At 42.8% G+C, this 13268-nt stretch overlaps 1 protein-coding gene across 1 annotated transcript in view; it reads left to right on the top strand.

Moving 5' to 3' along the window:
• CLVS1 (clavesin 1) overlaps window positions 1-10133 on the top strand; it is an 86077-nt gene extending 75944 nt beyond the window's left edge. The window contains exon 5 of the mRNA XM_044295311.1: window positions 10046-10133. Within this exon, the coding sequence (XP_044151246.1) occupies window positions 10046-10133 (88 nt within the window). The remainder of the gene's footprint in view (window positions 1-10045) is intronic.
• The last annotated feature ends 3135 nt before the right edge of the window (window positions 10134-13268 follow it).

Below are 13268 nucleotides of genomic sequence, written 5' to 3'. Positions count from 1 at the left end.
CTGAATTTAGGAGATGGGCTATGGATACGCAGTGGAATGATCCAGCTCTCTGTAGCCAATTCTGTCAGGGATTATCCGAGAGGCTAAATAACGCGTTGGCTTTTTACGAAAATCCTGAGTGAGTGAAGGTGGCTATGTCCCTTGCTGTACGTATGGATAGACTCCTGAGAGAGAGATCTAAGATCCCTTACTTTCAGGACGAACTATAATATATCGTAGCGGCTTCCTCTGACACCTTGGGTGGAGAGACTAATGAGTTTATGCCTGTTGATGAACCTATGCAGTTAGAGGGAGCTACCTCTGGGCCTGCTTGCAAGAGTTTTACTTATAAGAAGGGAGTATGTTTTTTCTGTGGAAAAAGAGGACATTTTGTTAATGTTTGTCCTTACGTTCAGCGTCAAGGTCAAAACAAACAAAAAAAAACGTTTATTTCCCATGTTACTATTGGTGGTATGGGTGGGGAGTCAGAGAACTTACTTTTGTCATTTACTGGTAGTACCCGATTTCTCCTGTCTGCCGAGGTGGCGCTAGAGTCCAAAACTGTGGGAATTAAGGTGTTTATTGACAGTGGGGCAGGGGTTAACTTAGTTGATGGTCAGTTTACTGTTTGCATGGGTTGACAACAAGTGCATTAGAGAAAAATATTTCAGTGTTTGCAATAGACTCTGGACCACTTACTCAGAAATGTTTGTCACAGATGGTGCAGGAAATCCGTTTAATAGTGGGTGATTTTCATCAGGAATACATTTCGTGTTTTGTGCTAAAGGGTCTGCCTGCTCCATTGGTTTTGGGTTTACCATGGTTGAGCAAACATAATCCTACCATTGACTGGTGTCACGATAGGTAGGTAAGCAGGGAAATAACCAAACATGAGAAAACAAACAGAACAAACAACTAGGCCCAAAAGCTAGGGGAAAAGGGTCACCTCCTAGTGATTCCTAAAAGCTTTCCCTAAACTGCTGTGCCCATGTGCATACCCTTAGGGTGGATATGCACATGTCCTCATGCCTAAGCCTTAATACCCTGGGCAAACCCTAAGCAGCAGGGAAAAGGGAAGAGGCTACCTGCTTCTTCAAACCAGGAGGAAGCAAGCGTCTCCCTAGAGGCCTAGATAAAACACACAAAGGGAAATAAAGGAGAGGACTTATCTTGAGCAGAGCTGGAGCAGACGATCCACCACAAATCAAGAGCTCCCAGGAACTGGGGGAAGGAGGGATAAATATCCTCACTAACAATGAAACCCAGTACACCTGAGGGAAGGTGGATCCAGCTCAAATCCAAATCAAAACAAACAAAGAAGTCAGACATGTTCAGCCAATATGACAGATCTCCGCACATTCACAGGGCAAGGCGTGACAACTGGCAAGCGAGACGGATTCTCAATTGGAGTGATTATTGCATGGACAACTGTATTAATACATCTTTTTCTGTCGTGACCACTAAAGCTGTTCCCTGTTTCATTTCTGATTTTTCAGACGTATTTTCTGAGAGTGGTTGCCCGGCTTTACCCCCACATCGGGAATATGATTGTCCTATCAATCTTATTCCCAAAGCGAATTTGCCCAAATCTAGGTTATATAACCTTTCAGAACCTGAAAGATCGGCCATGCGAGAATATATTGCCAAGAGTATGGCTAAGGGACATATTAGACCTTCCAAGTCCCCAGTGTCAGCAGGGTTTCTCTTTGCCATGTCTGGACTTCGGTGAGCTCAATCGGATTACGGTCTGTGATCTGTACCCCCTTCCTTTGATTCCTGACTTGTTTAACCAGATTGGTGGTGCAAAGGTGTTCTCCAAGTTGGGCTTAAGAGGGGCATATAATCTGGTCAGGATCAAGGAAGGGGATGAATGGAAGACGGCGTTTAATACCCCAGAGGGTCATTTTGAGAGTCTGGTCATGCCGCTTGGGTTAACTAATGCTCCTGCGGTTTTCCAGAATTTTAATTTGGCTTTCATCATCTGGTGGGAAGGTTTGTTGTGGTGTATCTGGATGACATACTAATTTATTCTCCAGATATGGAGACTCATCAGGGTCACATGAGACAGGTGTTACAGATCCTAAGAGAGAATAAATTGTATGCTAAAATGGAGAAGTGTGCTTTTGCAGTTCAGGAAGTGCAATTCCTGGGTTACCTACTCTCATCTTCAGGTTTTCGTATGGATCCAGAGAAGGTCTGTGCTGTGTAGGACTGGGATCGACCCAAAAGTCTGAAGGCGCTTATACGGTTTTTGAGGTTCACCAACCAGCAGTCTTATCGCAGAGTCCTTCACCTAGTAAATGACGCACTTGTGTATTCTTCTCTAAGAAACTCTCGGCTGCAGAAAGGAATTATGATGTGGGTAATAGAGAGTTGCTGGCCGTTAAGTTGGCTTTTGAGGAGTGGCGTCATTGGTTGGAAGGAGTAATTCATCCTATTACTGTGCTTACTGATCACAAAAATCTGGCTTACCTGGAGTCGGCTAAATGACTGAACCAGAGGCAGGCCAGATGGTCGTCGTTTTTTTACCAGATTTAATTTCATCGGCACCTATCGCCCTGGGGTTAAGAAACTCAAGGCTGATGCTTTGTTGTGTAGCTTTCCTGGGGGGGGGGGATTCGAAAGATTCTGGTCCAATATTGTGTGAAGGGGTAGTTATATCCGCCCTAAATCCCGACCTTGAGGCAGAGGTGTTGGAGACCCAGGGAGATGCACCAAGTGGTACATTGGAACTGAACACGAGTTTGGGAAATGTTTTTTTACAGACGCAATAACTTTGGCTCATCAGAGCCAATACATTGTTATACTGTAAGGAGCTCGTGCTTCGTATAGTATTTGAACGAAGTTTTATGCGAATCAACTTTAGATGTTTTATCCAAAGTCAATTCGCTCATCCTTATAATAACCTATTGTGAATGTTGGATCTTGTCTTATCTATACACAGAAGTTATATCATTATAGGCTCAATTAGAATGACAGATAAGCAGATAACTGCAGTAAAGTGATCTGTACAGACCAAGATTATTAGGCTTAGTGGTGGTGGTGCGAAAACTGCAGGATTTTATGTTTTTTGTTTAAATATAGATATTAAAATAGAAAATTCTAAATAACATCGGGAAAAAAATCTAAATATGTTATACATAAAAACATGATTTGAACAATAGGTAATTTACTGATGACACTTTCCCTTTAAGTTTAAAGAATGGAATCTAATTCATGATGTAAGATATATCGGCTGAAGGACACTAGCTCAACAATACAGAAAATGCTTTACAAATCATGGTGGTGGGTACCAGTATTCTTGTTTATTGGGTAACAATGATAGACATGAGAGGCGTAAGTTTCATGCCATGATCTGTAGGTCGCTATTTGCTGTATGGTTTGTGGTAGTACTCGCCATCCTTTGATTTCACTAAGGCATCATGCACACGACAGTAGTCTTTTCTGTGACTATGCATCCAATCTGCTTTATTTTTATTTTTAAGGAGATACAAGGATAAAAGTATTAGTTGGCGCCAGGGTGCATAGTTCTTTTTCTGCTGCATAAAACCCACAGCAGACCCTACATGTGGCACCCACCACTTCACCTGTCTTCTTGTAAAACGGTGTTGTGACTGACAAATATGGCACATCATTTTTGGGGTGTATAACGTGTACCTAAAGAATATGACATAAATGGAAGGGAGAAACCACATGTCCCCAGCACGAGATGTAAGCATGGTTCAGCAGTCACAGCTGGGACTTGCAATCAGATTAATGCCATTGACCTAGACCAAGGACATGCTTTCAATTAAAACAGTAGTTTGCATTCTAAATAGTATTCGGTAGAGTTGTAGTTTTACCATAACTGGAGTTCCGGAGGTTAGCCACTACAGACCTAGGCCATTATAACCTAGCTGTTAGGAGGTGTTGGGAGCAGGGATTAGATATGGGTATGCATACGCAGAGAACAGACCACCAGTAGAGAGGATTGTTAGATCCCATAGTTTTGTTTAGTTCTCCCTTCCAGACACAGATCGCACTTCTATTACACACCCCTGTCTCTGCCTGGACCATTTCCTTAGCAGAAGAAAATTTGATGTCACAGCACCCATTACATGTGACATTTGCTGACTCCTTCATTTGCAGTGGTGTCATGAACGAGAAACATGGACTGCAACAAACTGAAACCTTATCATCTCTAGAGATGAATCCAAGTTCTGTTTGGGATTGCACAATGGTAGGGCTCAGGAATGAAGGCCTTATGTTGAGCACTTCAACTCTGCCTTTGCTGTAGAGCAAAACACTTCTCCAACTGCTGGTGTGATGATCTGGGAGCCATCGCATGCGACAGCCGGTCACCTCTAGTAGTGATATGAAGGACACTAATAGCTCAGTGATATATGCAGGACATCCTGTGGCCACATGTGTTGCCTCTTATGGCAGGGCTTCCAATTGGCATTTTTGAGCAGGATAATGCTCGCCAACACACAGCAAGGGTTTTCGAGAAATGTCTCCACCAGATTACAACACTTCCTTGGCCTGCCTGGTCGCCAGATTTATCACCAATTGAGTATTTATGGGACCGACAATCTATGAGTGTGTAGGATCTACAGGCCCAGCTGCAACATCTGTGGGCAAATGTGCCGCAGGATACCATACGGAACCTGTATGCTTCTATACCAATCCATATCTCATCTTGTACCCAGACTTGAGGCTGACCAACAGGGTACTAGAGCTTCCTTTCAATTGTACAGTTTTCCCCAATAAACGTCTCCTTTCACTGTAATATTGTAATTTCTTACATATATCATCATTACATCACACATAGAAAGTTTCATTTGATTTTTAGTTTCATCAACTCCTTCTTTGTGCATTTAGTATATTTTGGTCACAGTAGAGTATTTTATTTGATTTCCAAAATCATTCATATAAGTGAAAAATTTTAGTCAGACATTGACCTAATCAAACTCGGATTGCTGTAGAGTTACCTAGTGCTAAACACACACAGTCATTCTGCTGCAATCTGGGTTTCATAAGGGTCATTATGGCTGAATGTGTCATTTATTTGATTTTGGATTGCAAATGAAAATCACAGCAAATTTCATCTATTGAGTGATGGATCCTTTTTGCCAAAGAGTGAGATCCTATCCGTACACCCCCAACTTTTGGAGTGCCATGTTAGGGTACTTTCACATTTGCGTTGCTTGATTCCGGCAGGCAGTTCCGTTGCCTGAACTGACTGCCTGATCAGGCAAACTGTATGCAAACGGATGTCATTTTTTCAGACTGATCAGGCATTTTTCAGACTGATCAGGATCCTGATCAGTCAGAAAAACGCCTGATCAGTCAGAAAAATGCATTGCAATACCGGATCCGTTTTTCCGGTGTCATCAGGCAAAACGGATCCGTTTTTTTTTTTTTTTTTTCATTTTTAAAGGTCTGCGCATGCGCAGACCGGAAGGACGGATCCGGCATTCCGGTATTTTGAACGGCACTAATACATTCCTATGGAAAAAAATGCCGGATCCGGCATTCAGGCAAGTCTTCAGTTTTTTTCGCCGGAGATAAAACCGTAGCATGCTACGGTTTTCTCTTTTGCCTGATCAGTCAAAACGACTGAACTGAAGACATCCTGATGCAAACTGAACGGATTGCTCTCCATTCAGAATGCATGGGGATATGCCTGATCAGTTATTTTCCGGTAGAGAGCCCCTGTGACGGAACTCTATGCCGGAAAAGAAAAACGCAAGTGTGAAAGTACCCTTATCTATTGCTTTCCAGAGTGTTGGATAGGACTGGACATATTGTAGCAAATATTAAACTGATCTCAATGGGGTTACAGTGTCTCTAGAAAGGCACATTCCCTTTCTCTGACATCGGAAATCTCAAAAACATCTCCAACAATATAATAGGCTATGTTCACATTACATTTGTGACTTACATTCAGCATTTGCACCAATACTTTTTTTTTTACTATGAGACCCTATTGGGATCATGTGCCACTAATGTCTACACTGAATCACATCCATCTATCAGAAGCATATGTTGGTAAGGTTGAAAAATAGGTGAACAGAGCCATGGATTGTTGCATAATCACAGGCAATGTTTCTCCAGGTCCCAATAAAAGAAAGCACATAGAGGACAGTAACAATGACTGCAAGATCAGAGTGCACCAGGTTTTTCTGTAATAATAATATTCTACAGCACATTCTGTAAAATGTTTTTGTGGACATTTAGACATTGAAGGTCTTGATCAAAATGATTTATAACTGATGCCTTTTATACAGAGAAGCACTTGAGCACTTAAAGTGTTTTGGAAAACTCGAGGCCATTATAGAGTAATGTTCTAATTCCCTAAAATGAATTAGCCACATTTCCCATCTTGCTAAAGTTTGACCTTCACATGAATTAGAATTCATGGTTACATAATTTAGAACATCCTCTGAGTTCTCTAATATAAATCAAACAGCAGAATTTATTAGCAGGTTAGCCCTCTCTTTGCGAGATGTAGACAATTGATCTAATCAAAGCTTTATTAGACTAATTAGGTAATTAACAGAACTCGGAAGAGCCATGAACCGTCAAACTCAGTCGTACAAAGTGTTCAGTTGGTATCCATTTAATAGATGATCTAAAAATAAACCAACGTTGCTGTGTCAGACTACAGCTTCTTTGCAGTGTCAGTATGATGAAAGCATCACCGGTGGGCCATACCTGCCACCATCTCCTTCTTCCCGGCCAATACAGTTGCCAAGATATTCCCCCGGTCTTGTCCTCAGCAGTCTGGCATCTTTCTGCTTCTTCCCAGTGGGCACAACCACCAAGTAGCATGCTCCGTCCACTCCATCCAGGCTGAGGCCTGTTTCTGTGCTGCCTCTGTCTCTGTCTCTTAAAAGGCCAGTGTATGCACACCTAAATCTTCCCCACCCTACGACTGGCCCCCACATTGTATTTCAGGCACCTTCCCTTGTGAGAGGATGTCTGAGCAATAGGTCCTAGTACTCTAGTGTCCTGCAAAGGTGTGCTGTTATCTTGTCTATCTGCCTATGTAACGACTTTGTCCTGATCTCTGAATTTAACCTTTTGCGGCCTGACCTCTATATTATCTCCGTACTAACCCTGACCATCCTCTCCTGACACTTGGACTCACTGAATTGCATGACTCTGTCTGCCTTGACATTGGCTAGACCGTGACTACAGTGGATCCACATCTGCTTACTAACAGTTGGTAAGTTAAGCATATTTAAGCAGCCCTACCCAGGACACCAAACCCACCCAAGAATGGCCACTTATGAGTAGGGCTTACATAGGCCACACCCACTTTTGGCTCGAGACAGCCCACATTTGCCAGGACTGTCACAAAAAATTAGTGACAGTACTTGTAAATTGGGGACTGATGGCAACTATGCGGGAGCAGTAGCCTGAGACCTTTCCTACACAGTGAGACCTATAATTAGACAACAATGCAGTGTCAGTAAGATAGTGAGCAGGCACAGCTGGGGGGATTGCTCACCTACATCTGCCACTGATTCCATTTTGAGGCTGGGAGGGGTGTCATTCTAATCCTTGCTATTGAGCCTTCCTTGTACAGAATAGACAGAATGCATACTGGCTGTAAATATAGCCATGTGAATGCAGTCTTCTATGGGGAATGCTGGCTGACAGTCTTTGGAAATCCACTGCAACACCACAGTGGATGGGGAACTGTAGTGAATACTAAGGAAGAATATACCATTGCATGGCACCCATCAAAATCAATGGCCATCTACTGATTACATTAGATGCCAAAGGCCTTCCATTTTGCAAGCCACATCTCTTTACAGACGGGTCACACCCTTTTTGAATTGCACTGTGTCCCCCTCGCAGTGTGTTTGGACACCGTGGCTGTGTCTGGCAACCTATCACCACAACCAGTGAGAGCTGATTGCTGAGACACTTCTGTGACACCTGTGAAACCTGCAAACTCTCTTCCGGGAGACCGGGAGGCCTCTCCTTTTTTCCAGGAACCTCCCAGAGGCTCAGGGGGAGTTTTGCAAGTATACTGATAGGTTTCAATTGATTTGACAGCAAGAATAAGGCTGCATGCTAGTCTATTCTTGATGTCAAAAGTGACTGAATCCCTCACAGGCTGCCGAACTCAAGCATGAACTTGCAAACGATGGTCACCCTCCTCTTGTGACGTTCTTGAGCCCAAACACACAATCTGTAGCAGTGCCCCTCCAAATACCATTCATAAGGCCACTTTCCCATGGTCAGTATTTGGTATCAGTATTTGTAAGCAAAAACCAGGAGTGGAGCCTTCAGAGGAAACATAGTATGGAAAGAGTTGTGTTGGACCCACTCCTGGTTTTGGCATATAAATGCTGATGCAAAATGCTGACCACATACTGATCATTTATAAGGCCACTTTCATATGGACAGTATTTGGTCAGCATTTTGCATCAGTATTTATAAGCCAAAACCAGGAGTGAGTCCAAAATACAAAAGAGGCACAAATCTTTCCATTTCACATTTCCTCTTTTGGTTCCAATCAGTGGCGTAGCGTGGGTTGCCAGCACCCGGGGCAAGCCAAAAATTGCGCCCCCCCCTACCCCAGGCACGCCCCTTTTAACAGATACTGTAGTGGATCACTAGCAGTCCTATGTAACACCTCAGATAACACAGAGATAACTCTCTGAGTAAGGATAATGTAGTGGATAGGTGTGAGGCCCCAGAATTCAGAACACAGTGTGACCTGAAGTCTGGGGCCAGGATACGGCAGGGTGGGCCATATTCTCAATCTCCTCCCCCAACCCTACCGTGAAACAGATATGTGCATGGACATTATTATTACAGTATGATACCGAACTATACCTGTTACATCTAGTGACGTCTCCTGTGATGTAGACTTTCCTCAACGTCTTCATTCAGAGATAAGACCGCCATGATACCTTCTTTCAGCCGCTTCTCGTCTCTGCAGAGTTTCACAGAAAATGTTTTAGGTTCCTTACTTTACTATCATCCTCTCCTTCCTGGTGGCTCAACACTGTCATCCTGCTGCCCCCCAATACTGTGCTAGAGTCAGACAGATAGTCCCCCATTCCCCATAATATTATTCCCCCTGTATATTATAATGGCCCCTCTTTATTATTAATGTTCTGGCCCCCTCTTTATTATTAATATAATGGCCCCTCTTTATTATTAATGTAATGCCCCCCTCTTTATTATTAATGTAATGGCCCCCTCTTTATTATTAATGTAATGGCCCCTCTTTAATAACAAAGAGGGGCCATTACATTAATAACAAAGAGGGGGCCATTACATTAATAACGAAGAGGGGGCCATTACATTAATAATGAAGAGGGGGCCATTACATTAATAATGAAGAGGGGGCCATTACACTAATAATAATGTACTGGCCCCCTCTTTATTATTATTATAATGTCCCCCTTCTTTATTATTAATATAATGGCCGCCTCTCCACTCTTATTACTATGCCAATCAGTAGGATATCCTCTTTCTGCTCCAGTCCTCTCCCACCCCCCATACTGCCCCCAGTGCCTCTGCAATTAGGTAAGGTTACATTAAAAAAATAACCTGTCTCCATCACTGCTTGTGTGTCCCAGCGCAGGCGGTCACGAACGCCTCACTGTGCCTTCCTGCGCCGCGTCATTGCGTCATCTCGCGAGATCTGACGCAGGAGGTCACAGTGATGTTATCGTGACCGAGTCCTGCATCGCTCTACTGCCTTATAGGCTTCAGGCCTAGTGAGGCCCCTGCAATTTGGCGCCTGGGGCAACGGCCCCTCCAGCCCCCCCCCCCCCCCCCCCCCACGCTATGCCCCTGGTTCCAATCCTGGTTTTGGCTTTAAATAATGACAAATACTGATCGTGTGAAAGTGGCCAAATATTAGTGTCTACTTGAGTGGCAGAATGGACCATTGTGACAGCTATGTGATAGCCAACTCCTAATAATTATGCCTCTGATTTTCATGTATTCAGTGAGGAATTTATCACTTAGGTTCTTCTCTTTGCCTGTTTTTTACCAAACAAAACTAACTTCATGAATAGTAGCAGTGCTTGTGATGTTTCCTTATTTCTTGCAGGTCTCAGTCAGTAGTAGAACCTGGCACGCTGATGCATGAGGACCACAGAGACAGTGAAAACACCCAGCCACTGCTCGCCCTGGACTGATCTCCGAACATCACAGCAATCACTTGACAATTCACAAGAGTCTTTTTTTTTTTTTTTCATTTTTTGTCACTTTGCAAAACACTCACCAGCTACTTGCACAAGATGCAAAGACTTGTTAAATTTCATTGCCATAGTGCCAACAAACAGGAGCAACTTTATAACTGTGAAGATTCTTTTACTGCCAAAAAGGACCCAAACAAAGTGCATTTGAGCCTTCCATACACTACGACATATACTGCACTGCCTAATGTAAAGGAAATATATTAAAGGGTAGATTTTGTCTTAGAAAAGCTTATATGGTCAGTATTTTTGTACCACATCCTATGGACCTATGAGGTTTCATTAGTATACCAAGTAAAGCACCAGCAGAAAGTTGGCAAAATATAACTAAGCCAACAAAGTATAACAAATCTGAGTATAATTAATGAATCTATAGAAGATATTAGGTTAGTTGTCATCATATAAGTATTTACTAACACGTAAAATTTTTCACTTTTTTTTCATAACTTGATTGAAAATTGTTCTTGCCCTGTTGAATATGTATTGGATGTTATTTGCACCTATCAAAGCAAATCTATTCACATGTACACAAATGAGATTGAATGTATCCATATTTACCCGATTGGTACTGCCTTTGTTTTCAGTGTTTCAGAGGTGACGCCCTGTTTAGGTGGTCTACATTATACCCTATACATTAAAAGACATTGCTTTGACATTGACTTTATGTTTTATTTTGTAATTACTGTTTGCGGAATATCATTACTAGTTTTACAGAAATTCTTCATGCCATTTGGATCAATGACACATAACATGATATTAGTACAAGGGAGAAAGACCAAGACATGAGAGGAGTAAGGAACGTTTTAAATTAGCAGATAATCAGGCCAATTACTAGGAATGGACGTTCATATGAACACTTTTTCCCCATAACTGGCCACTGTTAAAGAACTCCCCAAAAAATGATATTCTCTCTGTAATGAAGGTAATCTTATCAGTGACTGTATTTGTGAGTTAAAACCTCCCTTCTGACACCGAGCTGCTTCATGTGACACAGGACAGGAAGTCAGTTACTTTTCTATGGGAGGCTCAATGTCAGCCTCATAGGAATAAATAGAGAAGTAACTGATTTCCTGTCCTGTGTCAGTTGGAGAATCAGAGTCTTGTTCACATGACACAGGTGAGGATCAGAAGGGAGGTTATGACTCACAAGTTACCTGTAAGAAGATTACTTTCACTACAGTTTACATCATGGTCGGCGAATACATTTTTTGTATGCTGCTTTAATGTGCCATAATGGGCGAATTGGTAATCAGCCAACAAATAAGCCAATTCTCATGTACAGTGACATACATTTGCTAGTGGCTGTGCCTGGTATTGCAGCTTAGTACCTTTCCTTTGAATCAAACTAAGCTGCAGAGTACTGCAGTACCATGGACAGCCGCTATTAAATGTACAGTTTTGTGCCTGATAAACAAAGAAGGCGTAAGAGTCTTCTTTACTAAGTTGATCAGTGGGGGTGCTGGTAATCATAGGCCATCAACATCAAGGTCCTGGAAAATCTCTTTAAAGGGAACCTGTCACCGGGATTTTGTGTACAGAGCTGAGGACATGGGTTGCTAGATGGCCGCTAGCACATCCGCAATACCCAGTCCCCATAGCTCTGTGTGCTTTTATTGTGTATAAAAACTGATTTGATACATATGCAAATTAACCTGAGATGAGTCAGAGCTTGAAAATATGACTATTCTCTGGTCACACAAGTAAGATATGACTCTTTTATGTTAATTTGCATATATATCAAATCGTTTTTTTTACACAATAAAAGCACACAGAGCTATGGGGACTGGGTATTGTGGATGTGCTAGCGGCCATCTAACAACCCATGTCCTCAGCTCTATACCCAAAATCCCGGTGACAGGTTCCCTTTAAAGCTTTGCTATCCCTATATTCCATAGCATCAAAGGTAAACTATACACTCACCTAAAGAATTATTAGGAACACCATACTGATACGGTGTTGGACCCCCTTTTGCCTTCAGAACTGCCTTAATTGTACGTGGCATTGATTCAACAAGGTGCTGATAGCATTCTTTAGAAATGTTGGCCCATATTGATAGGATAGCATCTTGCAGTTGATGGAGATTTGAGGGATGCACATCCAGGGCACAAAGCTCCCGTTCCACCACATCCCAAAGATGCTCTATTGGGTTGAGATCTGGTGACTGTGGGGGCCATTTTAGTACAGTGAACTCATTGTCATGTTCAAGAAACCAATTTGAAATGATTCGAGCTTTGTGACATGGTGCATTATCCTGCTGGAAGTAGCCATCAGAGGATGGGTACATGATGGTCATGAAGGGATGGACATGGTCAGAAACAATGCTCAGGTAGCCCGTGGCATTTAAACGATGGCCAATTGGCACTAAGGGGCCTAAAGTGTGCCCAGAAAACATCCCCCACACCATTACACCACCAGCCTGCACAGTGGTAACAAGGCATGATGGATACATGTTCTCATTCTGTTTACGCCAAATTCGGACTCTACCATTTGAATGTCTCAACACAAATCGAGACTCATCAGACCAGGCAACATTTTTCCAGTCTTCAACAGTCCAATTTTGGTGAGCTCGTGAAAATTGTAGCCCCTTTTTCTATTTGTAGTGGAGATGAGTGGTACCCGGTGGGGTCTTCTGCTGTTGTAGCCCATCCGCCTCAAGGTTGTGCGTGTTGTGGCTTCACAAATGCTTTGCTGCATACCTCGGTTGTAACGAGTGGTTATTTCAGTCAACGTTGCTCTTCTATCAGCTTGAATCAGTCGGCCCATTCTGCTCTGACCTCTAGCATCAACAAGGCATTTTCGCCCACAGGACTGCCGCATTCTGGATGTTTTTCCCTTTTCACACCATTCTTTGTAAACCCTAGAAATGGTTGTGCGTGAAAATCCCAGTAACTGAGCAGATTATGAAATACTTAGACCGGCCCGCCTGGCACCAACAACCATGCCACGCTCAAAATTGCTTAAATCACCTTTCTTTCCCATTATGACATTCAGTTTGGAGTTCAGGAGATTGTCTTGACCAGGACCACAACCCTAAATGCATTGAAGCAACTGCCATGCGATTGGTTGACTACATAA

The sequence above is a fragment of the Bufo gargarizans genome, chromosome 5, assembly GCF_014858855.1.
Source record: "Bufo gargarizans isolate SCDJY-AF-19 chromosome 5, ASM1485885v1, whole genome shotgun sequence".
NCBI lineage: Eukaryota > Metazoa > Chordata > Amphibia > Anura > Bufonidae > Bufo > Bufo gargarizans.
This window is presented reverse-complemented; position numbering and strand designations above follow the sequence as displayed.